General features: G+C 42.6%; 1 protein-coding gene across 5 annotated transcripts in view; it reads left to right on the top strand.

Annotated features, from left to right (window-relative positions):
* LOC101274919 (zinc finger protein 235) overlaps nt 1-23,293 on the top strand; it is a 59,386-nt gene extending 36,093 nt beyond the window's left edge. For all 5 annotated transcript variants that reach the window (XM_033430777.2, XM_033430776.2, XM_033430779.2 and 2 more), the window contains one exon: nt 20,432-23,293. In XM_033430777.2, coding sequence (XP_033286668.1) covers nt 20,432-22,401 — 1,970 coding nt within the window. In that variant the 3' untranslated portion in view covers nt 22,402-23,293. The remainder of the gene's footprint in view (nt 1-20,431) is intronic.
* The last annotated feature ends 363 nt before the right edge of the window (nt 23,294-23,656 follow it).

The following is a 23,656-nucleotide window of genomic DNA, read 5'->3' as shown; positions in this document are numbered from 1 at the left end:
TGCTCTCGAAGCCCACCTCCTCAGTTTGGGATGACTCGTTGTCTGTTCATGTATTCCACAGATGCAGGGCACATCAAGTTGATGTGGAGCTTTAATCCGCTGCTTCTGAGGCTGCTGGGAGAGATTTCCCTTTCTCTTCTTTGTTCTCACAGCTCACAGGGGCTCAGCTTTGGATTTGGCCCTGCCTCTGCGTGTAGGTCACTGGAGGGCGTCTGTTTTTTGCTCAGACAGGACAGGGTTAAAGGAGCCGCTGATTCGGGGGCTCTGGCGCACTCAGCCCAGGGGGAGGGAGGGGCACGGCGTGCCGGGCGGGCCTGCGGCGGCAGAGGCCGGTGTGACGTTGCACCAGCTGAGGCCCGCTGTGCGTTCTCCCTGGGAAGTTGTCCCTGGATCCCGGGAACCTGGCAGTGGCGGGCTGCACAGACTCCCCGGAAGGGGGCTGTGGATAGTGACCTGTGCTCGCACACAGGCTTCTTGGTGGCGGCAGCAGCAGCCTTAGCGTCTCCCGCCCGTCCCTGGGGTCCGCGCTTTTAGCCGCGGCTCGCGCCCGTCTCTGGGGTTCACGCTTGTAGCCGCGGCTCGCGCCCGTCTCTGGAGTTCCTTTAAGCAGCGCTCTTAAACCCCTCTCCTCGCGCACCAGGAAACAAAGAGGGAAGAAAAAGTCTCTTGCCTCTTCAGCAGGTGCAGACTTTTCCCTGGACTCCCTCCCGGCTAGCCGTGGTGCACTAACCCCTTCAGGCTGTGTTCAAGCCGCCAACCCCAGTCCTCTCCCTGCGCTGAGGAGCCTCAGCTCCCAGCCCTGCCCGCCCCTGCGGGTGAGCAGACAAGCCCCTCGGGCTGGTGAGTACTGGTCGCACCGATCCTCTATGCGGGAATCTCTCCACTTTGTCCTCCGCACCCCTGTGGCTGCGCTCTCCTCCGCGGCTCCGAAGCTCCCCGCTCCGCCTCCCGCAGTCTCCGCCCGCGAAGGGGCTTCCTAGTGTGTGGAGACCTTTCCTCCTTCACAGCTCCCTCCCACTGGTGCAGGTGCCGTCCCCATTCTTTTGTCTCTGTTTTTTCTTTTTTTTTCTTTTGCCCTGCCCAGGTACGTGGGGAGTTTCTTGCCTTTTGGGAGGTCTGAGGTCTTCTGCCAGCATTCAGTAGGTGTTCTGTAGGAGTTTTTCCACGTGTAGATGTATTTCTGGTGTATCTGTGGGGAGGAAGGTGATCTCCGCGTCTTACTCTTCCACCATCTTCCCAGCACCCCCCTTTCATCACTTTAAATACGTCTTGCCACTTCCTTCTGGCTTGCAGAGTTTCTGCTGAAAGATCAGCTGTTAACCTCATGGGGATTCCCTTGTGTGTTATTTGTTGTTTTTCCCTTGCTGTTTTTAATACTTTTTCTTTGTATTTAATTTTTGATAGTTTGATTAATATGTGTCTGGGCATGTTTCTCCTTGGATTTATCCTGTATGGGACTCTTTGTATTTCCTGGACTTGATTATTTCCTTTCCCATATTAGGAAAGTTTTCAACTATAATCTCTTCAAATATTTTCTCAGTCCCTTTCTTTTTCTCTTCTTCTTCTAGGATCTCTATAATTCGAATGTTGGTGTGTTTAATGTTGTCTCAAAGACTGTCCTCCATTCTTTTCATTATTTTTTCTTTATTCTGCTCTGCAGTAGTTATTTCCACTATTTTATCTTCCAGGTCACTTATCTGTTCTGCCTCAGTTATTCTGCTATTGATTCCTTCTAGAGAATTTTAAATTTCATTTATTGTGTTGTTCATCATTGTTTGTTTGCTCTTTAGTTCTTCTAGGTCCCTATTAAATGTTTCTTGTATTTTCTCCATTCTGTTTCCAAGATTTTGGATCATGTTTACTGTTACTCTGAATTCTTTTTCACATAGACTGCCTATTTCCTCCTCATTTGTTTGCTCTGGTGGGCTTTTACCTTGCTCCCTCATCTGCTGTGTGTTTCTCTGTCTTCTCATTTTGCTTAACTTACTGTGTTTGGGGTCTCCTTTTTGCAGGCTGAAGATTCATAGTTCCCGTTGTTTTTGGTGTCTCCCCCCAGTGGGTAAGGTTGTTTCAGTGGGTTGTGTAGGCTTCCTGGTGGAGAGGACTAGTTCTTGTGTTCTGGTGGATGAGGCTGGATCTTGTCTTTCCGATGGGCAGCACCACGTCCAGTGGTGTGTTTTGGGGTGTCTGTGAACTTATTATGATGTTAGGCAGCCTCTCTGCTAATGGGTGGGGTTGTGTTCCTGTCTTGCTAGTTGCTTGGCATGCATGTCCAGCACTGTAGCTTTTTGGTTGTTGAGTGGAGCTGGGTCTTAGTGTTGAGAAGGAGATCTCTGGGAGAGTTTTCGCCATTTGATATTTCATGGAGCCAGGAGGTCTCTGGTGGACCAATGTCCTGAACTCAGCTCTGCCACCTCAGAGGCACAGGCCTGACACCTGGCCAGAGCACCAAGACCCTTTTGGGAAGTCTGAGGTCTTTTGCCAGCGTTCAGTAGGTGTTCTGTAGTTGTTGTTCTACATGTAGATGTATTTCTGATGTATTTGTGGGGAGGAAGGTGATCTCCACGTCTTACTCCTCCACCATCTTGAAGCTCCTTCCCTCCTTTTTTAAAAATTTGTTTGGAGTATTGTTGATTTACAATGTTGTTAGCTTCAGGTGTACAGCAAAGTGATTCAGTTATACATATACATATATTCATTCTTTTTCAGATTCTTTACCCATATAGGTTATTAGAGAATACTGAGTAGAGTTCCTTGTGCTATATGGTAGGCCCTTGTTGGTTATCTATTTTATATATAGTAGTATGTGTGTGTTAATCCCAAGCTCCTACTTTATCCCTCTTATCCCCCACGTTTCCCCTTTGGTAACCATAGATTTGTTGGATTTTAATTTATTTTATTTATTTATTTTTGGCTGCATTGGGTCTTCGTTGCTGCACGCAGGCTTTCTCTAGTTGTGGCAAGCAGTGGCTACTCTTCGTTGCGGTGTGTGGGCTTCCCATTGCAGTGGCTTCTCTTGTTGTGGAGCACGGGCTCTAGGCACACGGGCTTCAGTAGTTGTGCCCTACAGGCTATGCTGCTCTGTGGCATGTGGGATCTTCCTGGACCAGGGCTGGAACCCGTGTCTCCTGCATTGGCAGGCAGATTCTTAACCACTGCACACCAGGGAAGTCCTCCATTTTTCTTTGTCAGGATTGCTTTGGCTCTTCAGGGTCTTTTGTGTCTGTTCTAGTTCTCTGAAAAATGCCATTGGTAACTTGATAGGGATTGCATTGAATCTGTGGATTGCCTTGGGTAGTACAGTCACTTTGACAATATTGATTCTTCCAATCCAAGAACATGGTATATCTTTCCACCTGTTTGTGTCATCTTTGATTTCTTTCATTAGTGCCTTAAGTACAGTTTTCAGAGTACAGGTCCTTTGCCTCCTTAGGTAGGTTTATTCCTTGGTATTTTATTCTTTTTGATGTGATGGTAAATTGGATTATTTCCTTAATTTCTTTTTCTGATCTTTCATTGTTAATATATAGGAATGCAAGAGATTTCTGTGTATTAGTTTTGTATCCTGCAACTTTACCGAATTCAGTGATGCACTCTAGTAGTTTTCTGGTAGCATCTTTAGGGTTTTCTATGTATAGTATCAAAAGAGTCATCTTCTTAAGCAAGGTGGCCTCCTCAATGAACTTCTGTACCTGAGTTTCAGCTTCCTCAGAAGTGTTAACCCAGGTGCAACAGGTGATGTTGGCCACAGCACAGGCACCTCCTCCTTCAGCTAAAAGATAATCAGGGGCTGTCATCAGGAGTGGCCTTGGCCGGAGGGTCCACATGTTTCTGCTGGGCAGCTAACGTCTTAGCAGTGAAATCTACAGTCTCTTCAAGAGTCTCTTCAGGAGTTAAGGAGTGGTTTCTGATGACAGTCTCATTCATATCTGCTCCTAATCGGGGAAGTCGGGCCCTACCAAAGGAAGCAAACCCCGAATCATGAAAAGCCTCCTGGTAGGTCCTTGCTAGAACAGGTAGGGGCACGGTTTGATAACCAAGAGGCATTGCCCAGCTGTGCACCAGCCATCTAGGCATCCGTAGGCCCAAGGAGAAACATAACCACCACAGACAAAGATAAGTCTTGTCAGGGCACAAACTACTTCCATGAAGGTGGCACTGTTAATGGATTCATTTGTAAGAATTGTTGCCTGTGCCTATTCAAGCCAGGGGTCAGTTAACTTATATTTCAGGCTGGGAGAAAAATCTATTCTAAATTCCAGAGGTTAACCCCCTTAGCAGTGGCCTGGGGGATGCAGATGAGGGCATAATCTCTGCAGGCCAATGCCAGAGAAAAGGAAAGAAGGGGTTTCACGGTTAGGTGAAGCCTGGATCTGGCTTCTTGGGCAGAAGCAGTCGACCTTGGTGTCAGCTGCTTCTCGCCCGTCACCTTGATTTGGAGGTCCCCAGCATCTGTATAGGACCTGGTGTCAGGTGGGGTGTCTTTTTAGCCGTGGGATGTACATCCAGGGTTCAGTACCTTCTAGTTTCCCTGCAGTGTCAGTGGGCAGGAGCACTTGGTGAGGTCCCTTCGGACGGAGCTCGGGGGCTGCCTTCCTCCTGATTCCAAATCAGAAGGGTAGGAGAAAATTGCAAGTGTTAGTTTGGTGAGTCAGAGCCAGATATTGGAGGAAACTAGAAAACATTCAGGATCCAGTCCAGTTTACAGATAACATTACCTCCAACACAATTAGCAGGACTAGAATCTAATATCTACAAAGGTGGAAACATAATTTTTTTTCCTCTACAATTACTCCACCTCCTTTTTTTTAAAAAAAAAACAAAACAAAGGTTTGTGTTAAATTTGGCCTGATTATTTAAAAACTCTTTTTTAAGACTGGTTTCCTGGAACTGTGTATGCAAGGTACCAGTTCGATTTTTCCAAGCAGTTCCTTGAAGCTGTGTGGTCATATATGAGTCTACGTGTATCTCAAATATGACATTTCAGTCAAAACCTTGGTAACACAGCCAGTGTTTCTAATTGTGTCCTGTCACAGGGAGAACAGATTCTTACTGAACTTATGTGAACAAATATACTATCAGGAAAATAAGGGTACTCACTGAGACTTTCTGAATTCTGGAAGGATCAGGTAAGGAGAAAAAGTAGATGTTTCATCTTTGCTCACAAAGGTATATTTTACCAGATTTCTGTAAGTCATATGTAACTTAAGAGATCAAGGTCTCCTTAAAATGGGAAAACGAAAATATCAGAGCATCCTCCCCAGTTCATGTCATCCCACATAATTAACACTCGTTTTGCTTGAATCTGGTTTTTTCCATTAGTTCTCTTGACCTTGCCTGATGATTGAAGCCAGTAGGGCAGTGATCATTCCAAGAAGTTTACAAGGTTTCTGTGTGATATACCCAGTGAGGCGGGTACCTAGATCACTGGAGATTGTGGAAGGTGTACCCCAAGCAGGAAACACCTTCTTTAATAGTGTCTTTGCCACGATGAGGGCATTGGTCTTGCAGCAGGGAAAGGCTTTACTATCTGGAAAACATCCAGACTGATGACGCATAGTGAGTGGCACTTGAATGAAGTCCAGCTGCAAAGTATTCAGAGGGTCCAGAAAGAGGACACCTCCAGGGACAAAGATAGTTTTTCTTTTTTAATTTTTAAAATTGAGATATAATTAACATATAACATTAATTTCAGATGTCCAACATAATGAATCAACATTTGTGTATGTCTCAAAACTATCACCACGATGAGTCTAGTTAACATCCATCACCACACAGTTATAATTTTTTTTCTTGTGATGATAACTTTTAAAATCTACTCTTAGCAGCTTTCATATATGCAATACAGTATTATTAACCATAGTCACCAGGCTGTACAGAGAGTTTTGACTTAAAAAAAAGTTTTTTTTAAATGCACTGTGGTGGGTGAAGGAATGCAAACACCAAAAAATGCGGCTTGCCAGGGAACTGGGAAGAACCAAGTGGCCATATATATCTTGGTTTTCCCAGAGCCCCGACTGTTTGTTGAATTTACAGCCATTGTTTACCTGTCTCAGTTTATCTGACACAGGAGCAGACTGTTGCCAGGTGACAAGGACATCAGCGTGGCAAAAGTTTGGCATTGAGGGGTCTTTCTTTGCAGAAGCAGAATGGACTTCATCCACATGCCCCACAATCTATAGATTCTACTGCTGCTACCTTTGCCTGAGAAGCGAGGGCAGTTCCCTGATGCTAGGGTTCAGTCCTTTTGGTGTGAGCCTCAATTTAGGTGACAGACATTTTATAGCAGGAGATATCACACAATTTCTGAAACACTTATAACATGTACCAGCAGCCCTCAGAAACGGCAAGAAAGACTGAACTCAGAATGGTTTTCCAGGGCGCCGTGCCTGTATTTCTTCTGAATGCGCTCAGAAGTTCCACTTGGGATCTTGTCACTGCCACCAATCTGATAAAAAAACAAAATTCAACTGAGTAAATTTGAAGATCTGGTTGGCCTTAATCATAGGTTCAGCATCCCAGGGCTCATCATGAATAAGACACCCATTTCACCCTTAGGGCTCTGAAGCCATTTCAGGAACAGAGGATAAAAGACTAAATATTAGAACAAAAGATGCTCTGATTGCTCTTATCTCTCAGGAAATTCCAAGGGTTTTGGGAGCTGTGAGCCAGGAACCATGGGAGAAGATGAAACATTTATTATAAATCACAGTGTCACCTTTTATAGCATGTAGCCTATAGGAATTGTATCTCTAATTTTTCAGAAGTGTTTTGTGTTTTGATGCTATATAAATGGAATTAATTCAGTTTTTCAATTATTTGCTTGTCGGAATAGAGTTGATTTTTGTACATCAGTTCTTGTAGCCTGCAATCTTCCTATATTCGCGTGTTCTAGAAGCATTTTTGTACATTCCTAAAGATTTTTCTATATATAGATTTATAACTTCTGTAAATACATTATTTTACTTTCCTTTCCAATCTGTATGCCTCTTGTTTCCTTCTGCCTGAATGCAGGTAGACAGCATTCAGTCTTTCCTCACTGAGCATGGTGTTAACTGGAGGTGATTTTTTAGTGTCCTTAATGGACTGAGTTCCTTTCTCTTTCTAATTTAATGTGCATTTTTATCATGTGTGGGTATGGTAATTTGTCAAATGCTTATTCGCATTTTTTCAGACAATTGTAAGAGTTTCTCCTTTATGCTGTTTTTTTCTGTGTAAATATTTTTATTGATTTGAACCCTCTCCCTTTTTTCCTTGACGAGTTGGGCTAAAGGCTTATCAACTTTGTTTATCTTTTCAAAGAACCAGATTTTAGTTTCATTGATCTTTTGTTTTCTTCGTCTCTATTTCTGGTCTCATCTTCATGATTTCTTTCCTTTTACAAACTTTGGGTTTTGTTTGTTCTTTCTCTAGTTGCTTTAGGTGCAAAGTTGGGTTGTTTGAGATTTTTCTTGTTTCCTGAGGTAAGACTGTATTGCTATAAACTTCCTCGTAGAACTGCTTTTGCTTTGTCCCATAGGTTTTGGATCACTGTGCTTTCACTTTCATTTGTCCCTAGGTTTTTTTTTTTAATTTCTTCTTTGATTTGTTCAGTGATCCATTGGTTGTTTAGTAACGTACTGTTTAGCCTCTATGTGTTTGTGTTTTTTATAGTTTTTTTTCTTGTAGTTGATTCCTAATCTCATAGCATTGTTGTCGGAAGAGATACTTGATATGATTTCAGTTTTCTTAAATTTACTGAGACTTGCTTTGTGGCCCAGCATGTGATCTATCCTGGAGAATGTTTCATGTGCACTTGAGAAGAATATGTATTCTGTTGCTTTGGGATGGAATACACTATAAATTTTTCTGGCTGGATGATCTGTCCATTGATGTAAGTGAGGTGTTAAAGTCCCTCACTATTATTGTGTTACTGTCAATTTCTCCTTTTATGGCTGTTAGCATTTGCCTTATATATTGAGGTGCTTATATATTGAGGTGCTTCTATATGTGGAGTGCATATATATATTTACAATCGTTATATCTTCTTGGATTGATCCCTTGAATCATTATGTAGTGTCCTTCCTTATCCTTTTTTTTTTTTTTTTTTTTTTTTTTTTTTGCAGTACACGGGCCTCCCACCGCTGCAGCCCCTCCTGTCGCGGAGCACAGGCTCTGGACGCGCAGGCCCAGCAGCCATGGCTCACGGGCCCAGCCACTCCGTGGCACGTGGGATCCTCCTGGACCGGGGCATGAACCCGTGTCCCCTGCATCGGCAGGTGGACTCCCAAGCACTGCGCCACCAGGGAAGCCCCCTTCCTTATCTCTTGTAACAGTCTTTATTTTAAAGTCTATTTTGGCTGATATGAGTATTGCTGCTCCAGCTTTCTTTTGATTCCCATTTGCATGGAGTATCTTTTTTCATCCCCTCACTTTCAGTCTTCATGTGTCCCTAGATGTGAATTGGGTCTCTTGGAGAAAACATACGTTGATATCCAGGTCTTATTTTTGTATCCATTCAGCCAGTCTGTGTGTTTTGGTTGGAGTATTCAATCCATTTAGGTTTGAGGTAATTACTGATACGTATATTCTTACTGCCATGTTGTTAATTCTTTTGGGACCGTTTTCGTAGGTCTTTTTGCTTCTCTTCCTCTTTTGTTCTCTTTTCTTGTGATTTGATGACTATCTTTTGTGGTATTTGGATTCCTTTTTCTTTTTCTGTGTATCTATTGTAGATTTTTGGTTTGCAGTTACCATGAGGTTTTTTGTTTTTAACATCTTTATTGGGGTGTAATTGCTTTACAATGATGTGTTAGTTTCTGCTTTATAACAAAGTGAATCAGTCATACATAAACACATGTTCCCATATGTCTTCCCTCTTGCGTCTCCCTCCCTCACACCCTCCCTATCCCACCCCTCCAGGCTGTCACAAAGCACTGAGCCAATATCCCTGTGCCATGCAGCTGCTTCCCACTAGCTATCTACCTTACTACGTTTGTTAGTGTGTATATGTCCATGACTCTCTCTCGCCCTGTCACAGCTCACCCTTCCCCCTCCCCATAACCTCAAGTCCGTTCTCTAGGAGGTCTGCGTCTTTATTCCTGCCTTACCCCTAGGTTCTTCATGACATTTTTTTTTCTTAAATTCCATATATATGTGTCAGCATACGGTATTTGTCTTTTTCTTTCTGACTTACTTCACTCTGTATGACAGACTCTAGGTCTATCCACCTCATTACAAATAGCTCAATTGCATTTCTTTTTATGGCTGAGTAATATTCCATTGTATATATGTGCCACATCTTCTTTATCCATTCATCCGATGATGGGCACTTAGGTTGTTTCCATCTCCGGGCTATTGTAAATAGAGCTGCAATGAACATTTTGGTACATGACTCTTTTTGAATTTTGGTTTTCTCAGGGTATATGCCCAGTAGTGGGATTGCTGGGTCATATGGTAGTTCTATTTGTAGTTTTTTAAGGAACCTCCATACTGTTCTCCATAGTGGCTGAACCAATTCACATTCCCACCAACAGTGCAAGAGTGTTCCCTTTTCTCCACACCCTCTCCAGCATTTATTGTTTCTAGATTTTTTGATGATGGCTATTCTGACTGGTGTGAGATGATATCTCATTGTAGTTTTGATTTGCATTTCTCTAATGATTAATGATGTTGAGCATTCTTTCATGTGTTTGTTGGTAGTCTGTATATCTTCTTTGGAGAAATGTCTATTTAGGTCTTCTGACCATTTTTGGATTGGGTTGTTTGTTTTTTTGTTATTGAGCTGCATGAGCTGCTTGTAAATTTTGGAGATTAATCCTTTGTTGGTTGCTTCATTTGCAAATATTTTCTCCCATTCTGAGGGTTGTCTTTTGGTCTTGTTTATGGTTTCCTTTGCTGTGCAAAAGCTTTGAAGTTTCATTAGGTCCCATTTGTTTATTTTTGTTTTTATTTCCATTACTCTAGGAGGTGGGTCAGAAAGGATCTTGCTGTGATTTATGTCATAGAGTGTTCTGCCTATGTTTTCCTCTAAGAGTTTGATAGTTTCTGGCCTTACATTTAGGTCTTTAATCCATTTTGAGCTTATTTTTGTGTATGGTGTTAGGGAGTGATCTAATCTCATACTTTTAAAAGTACCTGTCCAGTTTTCCCAGCACCACTTACTGAAGAGGCTGTCCTTTCTCCACTGTACATTCCTGCCACCTTTATCAAAGATAAGGTGTCCATATGTGCGTGGGTTTATCTCTGGGCTTTCTATCCTGTTCCATTGATCTATCTTTCTGTTTTTGTGCCAGTACCATACTGTCTTGATTACTGAAGCTTTGTAGTATAGTCTGAAGTCAGGGAGCCTGATTCCTCCAGTTCCGTTTTTCGTTCTCAAGATTGCTTTGGCTATTCGGGGTCTTTTGTGTTTCCATACAAATTGCAAAATTTTTTGTTCTAGTTCTGTGAAAAATGCCAGTGGTAGTTTGATAGGGATTGCATTGAATCTATAGATTGCTTTGGGTAGTAGAGTCATTTTCACAATGTTGATTCTTCCAATCCAAGAACATGGTATATCTCTCCATCTATTTGTATCATCTTTAATTTCTTTCATCAGTGTCTTATAATTTTCTGCATACAGGTCTTTTGTCTCCTTAGGTAGGTTTATTCCTAGATATTTTATTCTTTTTGTTGCAATGGTAAATGGGAGTGTTTTCTTGATTTCACTTTCAGATTTTTCATCATTAGTATATAGGAATGCCAGAGATTTCTGTGCATTAATTTTGTATCCTGCCACTTTACCAAATTCATTGATTAGCTCTAGTAGTTTTCTGGTAGCATCTTTAGGATTCTCTATGTATAGGATCATGTCATCTGCAAACAGTGACAGCTTTACTTCTTCTTTTCCGATTTGGATTCCTTTTATTTCCTTTTCTTCTCTGATTGCTGTGGCTAAAACTTCCAAAACTATGTTGAATAAGAGTGGTGAGAGTGGGCAACCTTGTCTTGTTCCTGATCTTAGTGGAAATGCTTTCAGTTTTTCACCATTGAGGATGATGTTGGCTGTGGGCTTGTCATATATGGCCTTTATTATGTTGAGGAAAGTTCCCTCTATGCCTACTTTCTGCAGGGTTTTTATCATAAATGGGTGTTGAATTTTGTCAAAAGCTTTCTCTGCATCTATTGAGATGATCATATGATTTTTCTCCTTCAATTTGTTAATATGGTTTATCACATTGATAGATTTGCGTATATTGAAGAATCCTTGCATTCCTGGAATAAACCCCACTTGATCATGGTGTATGATCCTTTTAATGTGCTGTTGGATTCTGTTTGCTAGTATTTTGTTGAGGATTTTTGCATCTATGTTCATCAGTGATATTGGCCTGTAGTTTTCTTTCTTTGTGACATCCTTGTCTGGTTTTGGTATCAAGGTGATGGTGGCCTCGTAGAAGGAGTTTGGGAGTGTTCCTCCCTCTGCTATATTTTGGAAGAGTTTGAGAAGGATAGGTGTTAGCTCTTCTCTAAATGTTTGATAGAATTCGCCTGTGAAGCCATCTGGTCCTGGGCTTTTGTTTGTTGGAAGATTTTTAATCACAGTTTCAATTTCAGTGCTTGTGATTGGTCTGTTCATATTTTCTATTTCTTCCTGATTCAGTCTTGGCAGGTTGTGCATTTCTAAGAATTTGTCCATTTCTTCCAGATTGTCCATTTTATTGGCATAGAGTTGCTTGTAGTAATCTCTCATGATCTTTTTTATTTCTGCAGTGTCAGTTGTTACCTCTCCTTTTTCATTCTAATTCTATTGATTTGAGTCTTCTCCCTTTTTTTCTTGATGAGTCTGGCTAGTGGTTTATCTATTTTGTTTATCTTCTCAAAGAACCAACTTTTAGTTTTATTGATCTTTGCTATTGTTTCCTTCATTTCTTTTTCATTTATTTCTGATCTGATTTTTATGATTTCTTTCCTTCTGCTAGCTTTGGGGTTTTTTTGTTCTTCTTTCTCTAATTGCTTGAGGTGCAAGGTTAGGTTGTTTATTTGAGATGATTCCTGCTTCTTAAGGTGGGCTTGTATTGCTATAAACTTCCCCCTTAGAACTGCTTTTGCTGCATCCCATAGGTTTTGAGTCGTTGTGTCTCCATTGTCATTTGTTTCTAGGTATTTTTTTATTTCCTCTTTGATTTCTTCAGTGATCACTTCATTATTAAGTAGTGTATTGTTTAGCCTCCATGTGTTTGTATTTTTTACAGATCTTTTCCTGTAATTGATATCTAGTCTTGGCATTGTGGTTGGAAAAGGTACTTGATACAATTTCAGTTTTGTTAAATTTACCAAGGCTTGATTTGTGACCCAAGATATGATCTATCCTGGAGAATGTTCCATGAGCACTTGAGAAAAATGTGTATTCTGTTGTTTTTGGATGGAGTGTCCTATAAATATCAATTAAGTCCATCTTGTTTAATGTATCATTTAAAGCTTGTGTTTCCTTATTTATTTTCATTTTGGATGATCTGTCCTTTGGTGAAAGTGGGGTGTTGAAGTCCCCTACTATGAATGTGTTACTGTCGATTTCCCTTTTATGGCTGTTAGTATTTGCCTTATGTATTGAGGTGCTCCTATGTTGGGTGCATAAATATTTACAATTGTTATATCTTCTTCTTGGATCGATCCCTTAATCATTATGTAGTGTCCTTCTTTGTCTCTTCTAATAGTCCTTATTTTAAAGTCTATTTTGTCTGATATGAGAATTGCTACTCCAGCTTTCTTTTGGTTTCCATTTGCATGGAATATCTTTTTCCATCCCCTTACTTTCAGTCTGTATGTGTCTCTAGGTCTGAAGTGGGTCTCTTGTAGACAGCATATGTAAGGGTCTTGTTTTTGTATCCATTCAGCCAATCTTTGTCTTTTGGTGGGAGCATTTAGTCCATTTACATTTAAGGTAATTATTGATATGTATGTTCCTATTCCCATTTTCTAAATTGTTTTGGGTTCGTTATTATAGGTCTTTTCCTTCTCTTGTGTTTCTTGCCTAGAGAAGATCCTTTAGCATTTGTTGTAAAGCTGGTTTGGTGGTGCTGAACTCTCTCAGCTTTTGCTTGTCTGTAAAGGTTTTAATTTCTCCATCAAATCTGAATGAGATCCTTGCTGGGTAGAGTAATCTTGGTTGCAGGTTTTTCTCCTTCATCACTTTCAGTATGTCCTGCCACTCCCTTCTGGCTTGTAGGGTTTCTGCTGAGAGATCAGCTATTAACCTTATGGAGATTCCCTTATGTGTTATTTGTTGTTTTTCCCTTGCTGCTTTTAATATGCTTTCTTTGTATTTAATTTTTGACAGTTTGATTAATATGTGTCTTGGCGTATTTCTCCTTGGATTTATCCTGTATGGGACTCTCTGTGCTTCCTGGACTTGATTAACTATTTCCTTTCCCATATTAGGGAAGTTTTCAACTATAATCTCTTCAAATATTTTCTCAGTCCCTTTCTTTTTCTCTTCTTCTGGAACCCATATAATTCGAATGTTGGTGCGTTTAATGTTGTCCCAGAGGTCTCTGAGACTGTCCTCAGTTCTTTTCATTCTTTATTCTGCTCTGCAGTAGTTATTTCCACTATTTTATCTTCCAGGTCACTTATCCGTTCTTCTGCCTCAGTTATTCTGCTATTGATCCCATCTAGACTACTTTTAATTTCATTTATTGTGTTGTTCATCGTTGCTTGTTTCATCTTTACTTCTTCTAGGTCCTTGTTAACTGTTTCTTGCATTTTGTCCATTCTATTTCCAAGATTTCAGATCATCCTTACTATCATTATTCTGAATTCTTTTTCAGGTAGACTGCCTATTTCCTCTATCATTTGTTGGGTCTGGTGCATTTTTATTTTGCTCCTTTATCTGCTCTGTGTTTTTCTGTCTTCTCATTTTGCTTATCTTACTGTGTTTGGGGTCTCCTTTTTGCAGACTGCAGGTTCGTAGTTCCCGCTGTTTTTGATGTCTGTCTCCAGTGGCTAAGGTTGGTTCAGTGGGTTGTGTAGGCTTCCTGGTGGAGGGGACTAGTGCCAGTGTTGTGGTGGATGAGGCTGGATCTTGTCTCTCTAGTGGGCAGGTTCACATCTGGTGGTGTGTTTTGGGTTGTCTGTGGCCTTATTATGATTTTAGGCAGCCTCTCTGCTAATGGGTAGGGTTGTGTTCCTGTTTTGCTAGTTGTTTGGCATAGATTGTCCAGCACTGTGGCTTGCTGGTCGTTGAGTGAAGCTGGGTGCTGGTGTTAAGATGGAGGTCTCTGGGAGATTTTCGCTGTTTGATATTATGTGGAGCTGGGAGGTCTCTTGTTGACCAGTGTCCTGAAGTTGGCTCTCCTACCTCAGAGGCAGAGCTCTGACTCCTGGCTGGAGCAGCAAGAGCCTTTCATCCACACGGCTCAGAATAAAAGGGAGAAAAAGTAGAGGGAATTAGTAGAAGTATGAGGAAAGAAGGAAAGGAGGGAGGGAAGGAAGAAAGAAAGAAAGAAAGGAGGGAGGGAGGAAGGAAGGAAGGAGGGAAAGAAGGAAAAAAGAAAGAAGATACAGTAAAAATAAAAGTATAATAAAATTATTGAATTAAAAAATTCTTATTTAGAAAAAAAAAGGGACAGATAGAACCTTAGGACAAATGTTGGAAGCAAAGCTGTACAGACAAAATCTTACACAGAAGCATACACATACACCCTCACTAAAAGAGGTAAAGGGGGAAAAATTATAAATCTTGCTGTCAGAGACCACCTCCTCAATTTCGGATGATTCGTTGTCTAAAGGAGGGAAGGAAGGAAGGAAAGAAAGAAAGAACGAAGGTAAAGTATAATAACGTTATTAAAATTAAAATTGATTATTAAGAAAAAAGTTTTTTAAAAAAACCATGGACGGATAGAACCCTAGGACAAATGGTGGAAGCAAGACTATACAGACAAGATCTCACACAAAAACATACACATACACATTCACAGAAAGAGGAAAAGGGAAAAAAATCATAGATCTTGCTCCTAAAGTCCACCTCCTTAATTTGGGATGATTGGTTGACTATTCAGGTATTCCACAGATGCAGGGTACATCAAGTTGATTGTGGAGCTTTAATCCGCTGCTTCTGAGGCTGCTGGGAGAGATTTCCCTTTGTCTTCTTTGTGCTCACAGGGGCTCAGCTTTGGATTTGGCCCTGCCTCTGCGTGTAGGTCGCTGGAGGGCATCTGTTTTTTGCTCAGACAGGACGGGGTTAAAGGAGCCGCTGATTCGGGGGCTCTGGCGCACTCAGGCCGGCGGGGAGGGAGGGGCACGGAGTGCGGGGCGGGCCTGCGGCGGCAAAGTCCAGCGTGACTTTGCACCAGCCTGAGGCCCGCCGTGCGTTCTCCCTGGGAAGTTGTCCCTGGATCCCGGGAACCTGGCAGTGGCGGGCTGCACAGGCTCCGCGGAAGAGGGGTGTGGAGAGTGATCTGTGCTTGCACACAGGCCCCTTGGTGGCGGCGGCAGCAGCAGCCTTAGCGTCTCCCGCCCCTCTCTGGGGTCCGCGCTTTTAGCCGCGGCTCGCGCCCGTCTCTGGAGTTCCTTTAAGCAGCGCTCTTAAACCCCTCTCCTCACGCACCAGGAAACAAAGAGGGAAGAAAAAGTCTCTTGCGTCTTCGGCAGGTGCAGACTTTTCCCCGGACTCCCTCCCGGCTAGCTGTGGTGCACTAACCCCTTCAGGCTATGTTCAAGCCGCCAACCCTCTCCCTGCGCTTGGTCCGAAACCGAAACCCAAGCCTCAGAGCCTCAGCTCGCAGCCCCGCCCGCCCCGGCGGGTGAGCAGACAAGCCTCTCGGGCTGGTGAGTGCCGGTCGGCACCGATCCTCTGTGCGGGAATCTCCCCGCTTTGCCCTCCGCACCCGTTGCTGTGCTCTCCTCCGCGGCTTCGAAGCTCCCCCCTCCGCCTCCCGCAGTCTCCGCTCGCGAAGGGGCTTCCTAGTGTGTGGAAACTTTTCTTCCTTCACAGCTCCCTCCCACTGGTGCAGGTGCCGTCCCTATTCTTTTGTCTCTGTTTTTTCTTTCTTTTTTTTTTCTTTTGCCCTACCCAGGTACGTGGGGAGTTTCTTGCCGTTTGGGAGGTCTGAGGTCTTCTGCCAGCATTCAGTAGGTGTTCTGTAGGAGTTGTTCCACGTGTAGATGTATTTCTGGTGTATCTGTGGGGAGGAAGGTGATCTCCGCGTCTTACTCTTCCGCCATCTTCAAGGTCCCCCTACCATGAGGTTTTGATAAAACAATCTTGTATATATACACAGACTGCTATAAGTCGCAGGTCTATTAATTTCAAATGCTTTTCCAATATTCCCCATTTGTACTCTCCTCTTTTCACAATTGCTGGTTTTGATATATTTGTGTGTCGATGATATCCTGCCTTTACTGTGCGTTTGCCTTTACTAGTGAGCTTTTCCATTCGTAGTTTTCTTGTTTCTAGTTGTGGGCTTTTTTTTTTTTCACCTAGACAAGTTCCTTTAGCATTTGTTATAAAGCTGGTTTTGTGGTGCTGGATTCTCTTAGCTTTTGCTTGTCTGTAAAGCTTTTGATTTCTCCATCGAATCTGAACGAGAGCCTTGCTGGGTAGAGTATTCTTGGTTGTAAGTTTTTTCCTTTCATCACTTTAAATATATCCTGGCACTCCCTTCTGGCCTGCAGAGTTTCTGCTGAAAGATCAACTGATAACCTTATGGGAATTCCCTTGTATGTTATTTGTTGCTTTTCCCTTGTTGCTTTTAATATTTTGTCTGTCTTTAATTTTTGTCAGTTTGACTAATATGTGTCTCAGCTTGTTCCTCCTTGTGTTTATCCAGTATGGGACTCTCTGCACTTCCTGGACTTGAGTGTTTCCTTTCCCATTTTAGGGAAGTTTTTGGCTCTTCTTTTTTTAAAAATTTATTTATTTATTTTTGGCTGCATTGGGTCTTTGTTGCTGAGCCTGGGCTTTCTGTAGTTGTGGCGAGCAGCGGCTACTCTTCGTCACGGTGTACAGGCTTCTCATTGCGGTGGCTTGTTGTAGAGCATGGGCTCTAGGCACATGGGCTTCAGTAGTTGTGGCATGCAGGCTCAGTAGTTGTGGCACATGGGCTTAGTTGCTCCACTGCATGTGGGCTCTTCCCGGACCAGGACTCTGGTCCCCTACATTGGCAGGCAGATTCTTAACCACTGCACCACCAGGGAAGTCCCTTATCTCTTCAAATATTTTCTCAGGCCCTTTGTCTCTCTCTCCTACTTCTGGGACTCCTATAATGCAAATGTTGGTGGCATTTAATGTTGTCCCAGAGGTCTCAGACTGTCGTTTCTTTTCATTCTTCTTTTTTAATTCCGTTCTGCAGCAGTGATTTCCACCATTCTGTCTTCCAGCTACTTATTGGTTCTTCTGCCTCTATTATTCTGCTGTTGATTCCTGATAGTATATTTTTCATTTCAGTTATTGTTCATCTGTTCTTTAAAATTTCTTGTATCTTCTTGGTCTGTGCCTCCATTCTTTTTCCACGATCTTGGATCATCTTCACTATCATTACTCTGAATTCTTTTTCAGGCAGATTGCCTATCTCCACTTCACTTAGTTGTTCTTCTAGAGTTTTATCTTCTTCCTTCATCTGCAACATATTTCTCTTCCATCTCATTTTGTCTAACTTTGTGTTTATGGGCTCCATTCCACAGGCTGCAGATTGTACTTCTTCTTGCATCTGGCTTCTGCCCCCTGGTGGGTGGGGTTGGTGCAGGGGCTTGTGCAGGCCTTTCTGGTGGACAGGGACATGTCAAAAAGTGACTGTGGGCTCAGGATGACTTTAGGCAGCCCGTCTGTTGATGGGTGGGGCTGTGTTCCCACCCTGTTGGCTGTTTAGCCTGAGGCATCCCAGCACTGGAGCCTGAAGGCTGTTGGGTGGGGACAGGTCTTGGTGCCAAAATGGTGACCTCCAGGAGAGCGCACGCTGAGGACTATTCCCTGGGGGCTCCCCCACCAGTGTCCTTGCCCCTGCAGTGGATCACAGCTGACCCCTGCCTCCCCAAGAGACCCTCCAAGACCCACAGGTAGGTCAGGCCCAGGCTCCTGTGGAGTCACTGCTTTGCCCTGGGTCCCGGTGCACATGCTACCTTGTGTGCGCACTCCAGGAGTGGAGTCTCTGTTTCCCCCAGTCCTGTGGAGCTCCTGAAATCAAGCCCCACTGGCCTTCAAAGCCCAATGCTCTGGGGGCTCTTCCTCTTGATGCCAGACCCCCAGGCTGAGGAGCCTGCCATGGGGATCAGAACTCTCCTGTGGGAGAGCCTCTGTGATATGATTAGTTTCCAGTTTGTGGGTCACCCAGTCGGCAGGTATGGATTTGGTTATATCACAGAAGTGCCCCTCCTACCATCTTGTTATGGCTTCTTCTTTGTCTCTGGATGTAGAATATCTTTTTTGATAGGTTCCAGTCTTTTTTGTTGATGGTTGTTGAGAAGTAATTGATTTTGGTGTTTTCATGAGAGGAGGTGAGCTCAAGTCCTTCTTCTCTGCCATCTTGTCCTCCTGCTTTATGCTATTCAAGGAGCATGAAGCACGATGATTTCACGTGTTGGAACCACCTCGCATTCCTAGGATTCACCCCACTTACTAACAGTGCCCTTTTATTGTGTATTATAGAAAACAAGATTTTCTCTTTGTTTAGGATTTTGACACTTACATTATGTAGGGATTTTGATCTGTAATTTTCTTTGTACTCAATGTCTTCGTCTATCTTGATATCAAGGTAATACAGGCCTTATTATACACAATACCTCAGAAAGTATACTCTCCTTTTCGGCCTTCTGCAAGGGTTTGTGTAAGACTGGTATTATTCCTTTCCTACGTGCTTAGTGGAACTCACCAGTGAAGTTGTCTGGTCCTTTTGTGAGAATGTTTTTATTTATGATTTCAGTTCATGAACTACTTACATATTTTGCTTTTCTTGTAACAGATTTATATGTTTCAGGGAATTGGTATATTTTATCTAAGTTGTTGAATATATCCCCTTATTCTAATGCCTTTTATGATCTTTCTTTAGTAATATCCCATCTTTTATGCCTGATGTTGGTAGTTTTTGTCTTTTTTTTTTTAACATCTTTATTGGTGTATAATTGCTTTACAATGGTGTGTTTTGTCTTTTCTATTTTTTTCCTTGATTCAGTTTGTTTTCCTTGATTTTTTTTTCCCCCTTGTTTAATTGCTTTTCACTATTTCCTTTAATTTCCTCTTCTTTTATGGCTTCTTAAATTGGAACCTTAGGTTATTGACTTTAGGCCTTTCTTGCTTTCTATATGAATATTTAAAGGTATAAATAATCTGAGTGCTGTTTAACTGCATGCCAGAAATTGTGATACTATTTTCTTTCATTATTATTTCAAAATATTTTCTAGTTTCCCATGTGATTTCTTATAGGCCTTTTCTGCGTGTTGGTTTTGATTTTAATTCTGCTATGGTCTTTAAAAATCTTTCAAAATTTGTTTTATAGCCCTGGGTATGGTTTATCTTGATGGATGTTTTATATGTACTTGAAAAAAAAATGTATGTACTGCAGTTAGGTGCAGTGACCTATAAGTTTCGTTTTGGTTATAGTGGTTCAGATCTTGTATGGCTTTGCTGATTTTTTTTAATGGTCTAATAAGTGTGTAAAAAATCTTCAAGTCTGTAGATTGTCCATTTCTCATTTTAGTTCCCTCTTTTTGTTTCATTTATTTTGGAGCCTTTATTAGATACATATACATTTGTAATTGTTACATCTGCTGATCCTTGTCATAAAATGTCTTTGTATCTAAGAGTGCTCTATTTTGTAAAGTCTTTTTGTCTGTTTAGCCATTCCAGCTTTCTTAGGCTTTGCATGATATTTGTATGATACGTCTTTTCCTACCCTTTTTCTTTTGCTTACTTGTATTTAAAACATATCCCTTGTTGACAGCATGTAGTTGAACCTTGCTTTTTATATTCTCTGCCAATCTCTGCCTTTTGATTTTAGGGGAGTGCACTTCCACATAATATACTTACTGAAACCGGGTATATTTGCAATTGCTTTTGTTGGGGGAGGTCTCATCTATTTTGTTCATCTCTTTGTCCTTTTCTGCGTTCTTTCAGGTAGATCAAATATGTTTTGGTATTACACTTCCATGCCTCTGGCTGGCTTTTAGCTGCTGCTTTTCAGTCCAGGCCTTTGGTCTTTCCCGTGTCTGTATCCTTAAGAGATCTGCCAGGGATATGGGCAACCTCACTCTGGACTGATCCCAAATATCCTACCTTTTCAAATTTGGCTTTTTCTTGATTGGACGTTCTCTTGGTTGCTGTAGACCTTTGTTTTTCAGAATTCCTATGAAGTCATTTTCACTGCTCTCTACTTGTTTATTTAATGTTCTCGTGGCAGGAGCAAAGGCTTGGAGCTTCCTAGCCCACCATCTTGCTGCCGTCACTCTCTCCGTCCTTAATTCCTTACTGTTTTCCTTGCAGGAGCCAGGAATCACAATGAGACGGAGACTCTTCATGAAACAGGAGTCAGACTTCTTTCATTGGGAGAGCTTTCGTGCTGGTACATCAAGAGACACGTTGTGAGCAAATTAACCAGAAGTCAGGACTCTGTGATAAGTATTCACGGAAAGAATTCTCAGTCCCCCAAACAGCATAATTCCCCTGCAGGAGTGTCCATTCAGGCTTCTGTGGAAGACAGCTGTTTAATGACTCTTCTAGAGGATCATTCTAATGTTATTGAAAATCAAGAATTTCCAACTGGGAGAGCTCAGAATTCCTGGAATAAACTCTATCTGAATGGGACTCAGAATTATCAGAGAAGTTGTAAGCTGACTCCAGTGAAAAACAAGTTCTGTATATTTGTTCCATGTGCTGATATTTTCAGTTGTATCTCCCCCCACCTCGATGATGACACGGTGTACAAAAGAGAGAAAGCTCACGGCAACAGAGAGTGTGGTAGAGATCTCTTAAAGGCATCACCTCTGGCCCCGTGCAGTATCATTCAAACTGGACTGAAAACCTACCAGTGTAACGAACGTGAGAAAGGATTCAGTGACCACACCAGCCTTGAACTTCATCAGCAGGTACACTTGGGCAGGAAGTCCCCTACATACAGGATACTTGAGAAGGGCAGTGGTTATAGCTCAGCTAGTCCCATTCAACAGAGTGTCCTCCCAGGGAAGAAACGCTATTGGTGTCACGAGTGCGGGAAGGGCTTCAGTCAGAGCTCAAACCTGCAGACTCACCAGAGAGTCCACACAGGGGAGAAACCCTATTCATGCCACGAGTGCGGGAAGAGCTTTAATCAGACCTCACACCTGTACGCCCACCTGCCCATTCACACCGGAGAGAAGCCCTACAGATGCGAGAGCTGCGGGAAGGGCTTCAGTCGTAGCACAGACCTCAACATCCACTGCAGAGTCCACACGGGAGAGAAACCGTATAAGTGTGAGGTGTGCGGGAAGGGCTTCACCCAGAGGTCCCACCTTCAGGCCCACGAAAGAATCCACACTGGAGAGAAACCATACAAGTGTGCAGATTGTGGGAAACGCTTCAGCTGTAGCTCAAATCTTCACACGCACCAGCGCGTCCACACTGAGGAGAAACCCTACAGATGTGAGGAGTGCGGCAAGTGCTTCAGCCTGAGCTTCAACCTTCACAGTCACCAGCGCGTCCACACGGGAGAGAAACCCTACAAATGTGAGGAGTGTGGGAAGGGTTTTAGTTCGGCCTCAAGCTTCCAGAGCCACCAGAGGGTTCACACAGGAGAGAAGCCGTTTCGATGCAGTGTGTGTGGGAAGGGCTTCAGCCAGAGTTCCTATTTCCAAGCCCATCAGAGAGTCCACACTGGAGAAAAACCCTACAAGTGTGAGGTGTGTGGGAAGCGCTTCAATTGGAGCCTGAATCTTCACAACCATCAGAGGGTCCACACAGGAGAGAAACCCTATAAGTGCGAGGAGTGCGGGAAGGGCTTCAGTCAGGCCTCGAACCTTCAAGCTCATCAGAGTGTCCACACGGGGGAAAAGCCCTTCAAATGTGATGCGTGTCAGAAGCGATTCAGTCAGGCCTCCCATCTTCAAGCCCATCAGAGAGTCCACACGGGAGAGAAGCCATATAAATGTGATACATGTGGTAAGGCCTTCAGCCAGAGGTCGAATCTCCAAGTCCATCAGATAATTCACACTGGAGAGAAACCATTCAAATGCGAGGAGTGTGGGAAAGAGTTCAGCTGGAGCGCCGGGCTCAGTGCTCATCAGAGGGTCCACACGGGAGAGAAACCCTATACGTGTCAGCAGTGCGGTAAGGGCTTCAGCCAGGCCTCACATTTCCACACCCATCAGAGGGTCCACACCGGAGAGAGGCCTTACATATGTGATATATGTTGCAAGGGCTTCAGCCAGAGGTCACATCTTGTTTACCATCAGAGGGTCCACACTGGAGGGAACCTGTAGAATTGGAAGGTGAGGCATGGCCTCCAGCTAATCCACGTCTTCATCTCTATTGGAAAGTCTGTGCTCGTAGTTGTGGGAAGTTCCTGCAGAACTTGGAAACATCAAGGAATCTTCATGGGAAAGAAGTTCTGTAAAATGCTGTGTTTTTAAAGATCCAGTTGGGAGGTGAACTCTTTATACTAACATCAGGTTTCACAGAGGAAGGAAAACGTATTCTATAAATATGGTCAGTGGTTATACCAGAGCTCTGAATGCCCCGATTCTCAAGATGTGACACAAGAGAAGAATCATTGGCATCTACCGTACATGAAGGTTATGGGCAGGACTTGAACAAAAGTATAATGATGGACAAACAATAGATGTCAACTGCAGTGTACCCTCCACATAGGGAGGGCTGTTTTTCACCATTCTGTCTCTACTGTGTAGAACTGTGCTTGGTTCCTAACAGGTGCCTGGCAATTACTGAACCAAGGGGAGGAAATCCCTCTAATTAGGACAAATATTTGAAAATTCTGGTTGGCTTCCTATCCTAAATTCATAACACACTCAAGAAGAATCCTGCAAGTCGCCTTAATAAGATTGTACTTCAATTAATATTTCCTGAAATCAGAGTCATATAATAGCCATCCACAATAGTTATGAATGGCTGCCACCCTCCATCCAGCTTCAGTTATATGTACAGAATCACCCATTGTGTGCAGTGTAATATTTAGCATCATTAGTTTGTATTTTATAGACTGAAAGACTTTTTTAATCTAATAACATACTGCAACTTATATGATTGGAAATTTTGAACACTAATTAATTCCTTAGGGTTTTACTGTAACTCTGAAAGTGTTAAAAGTAGTTACCAGTAACAAAAAGTTTCTTAGTAAACTTGAATTGTTAATAATCGGTTTCTTTGCATTATTTCCATTCAGGCTCAGGTCACATTGCCTTTTCTATTCATGGTCCTTCATCCAGACCTCTTTAAGCAGGAGCTTTGGCAGAAACCAAGGATATTAATTTTGTCACATTCCACCCCCATTGTTCCCCCTCTAAAAATGGGGTGGGGTAGACAAAAAACCTCTTGGATTTTGATTGAGATTTCATTAAAGTTATCAGTTTAGATTAACTGTCATATACACAGCATTCTGTGTTCAACACCTATTAGTAGGAGTGAACATTTGCTGGTCAATAGGTATCAAAATAGTCTGCCCTGGCAAATCCTAGCATTAGAGGTTTTGCTTAGGAGATTATAGCAACAGTAAGGAAG

This window comes from Orcinus orca, chromosome 20, assembly GCF_937001465.1.
Source record: "Orcinus orca chromosome 20, mOrcOrc1.1, whole genome shotgun sequence".
In the NCBI taxonomy this organism is placed as follows: Eukaryota; Metazoa; Chordata; class Mammalia; order Artiodactyla; family Delphinidae; genus Orcinus; species Orcinus orca.
Note: the sequence above shows the minus strand (reverse complement) of the source record. Positions and strands in the feature narration are given on the sequence as shown.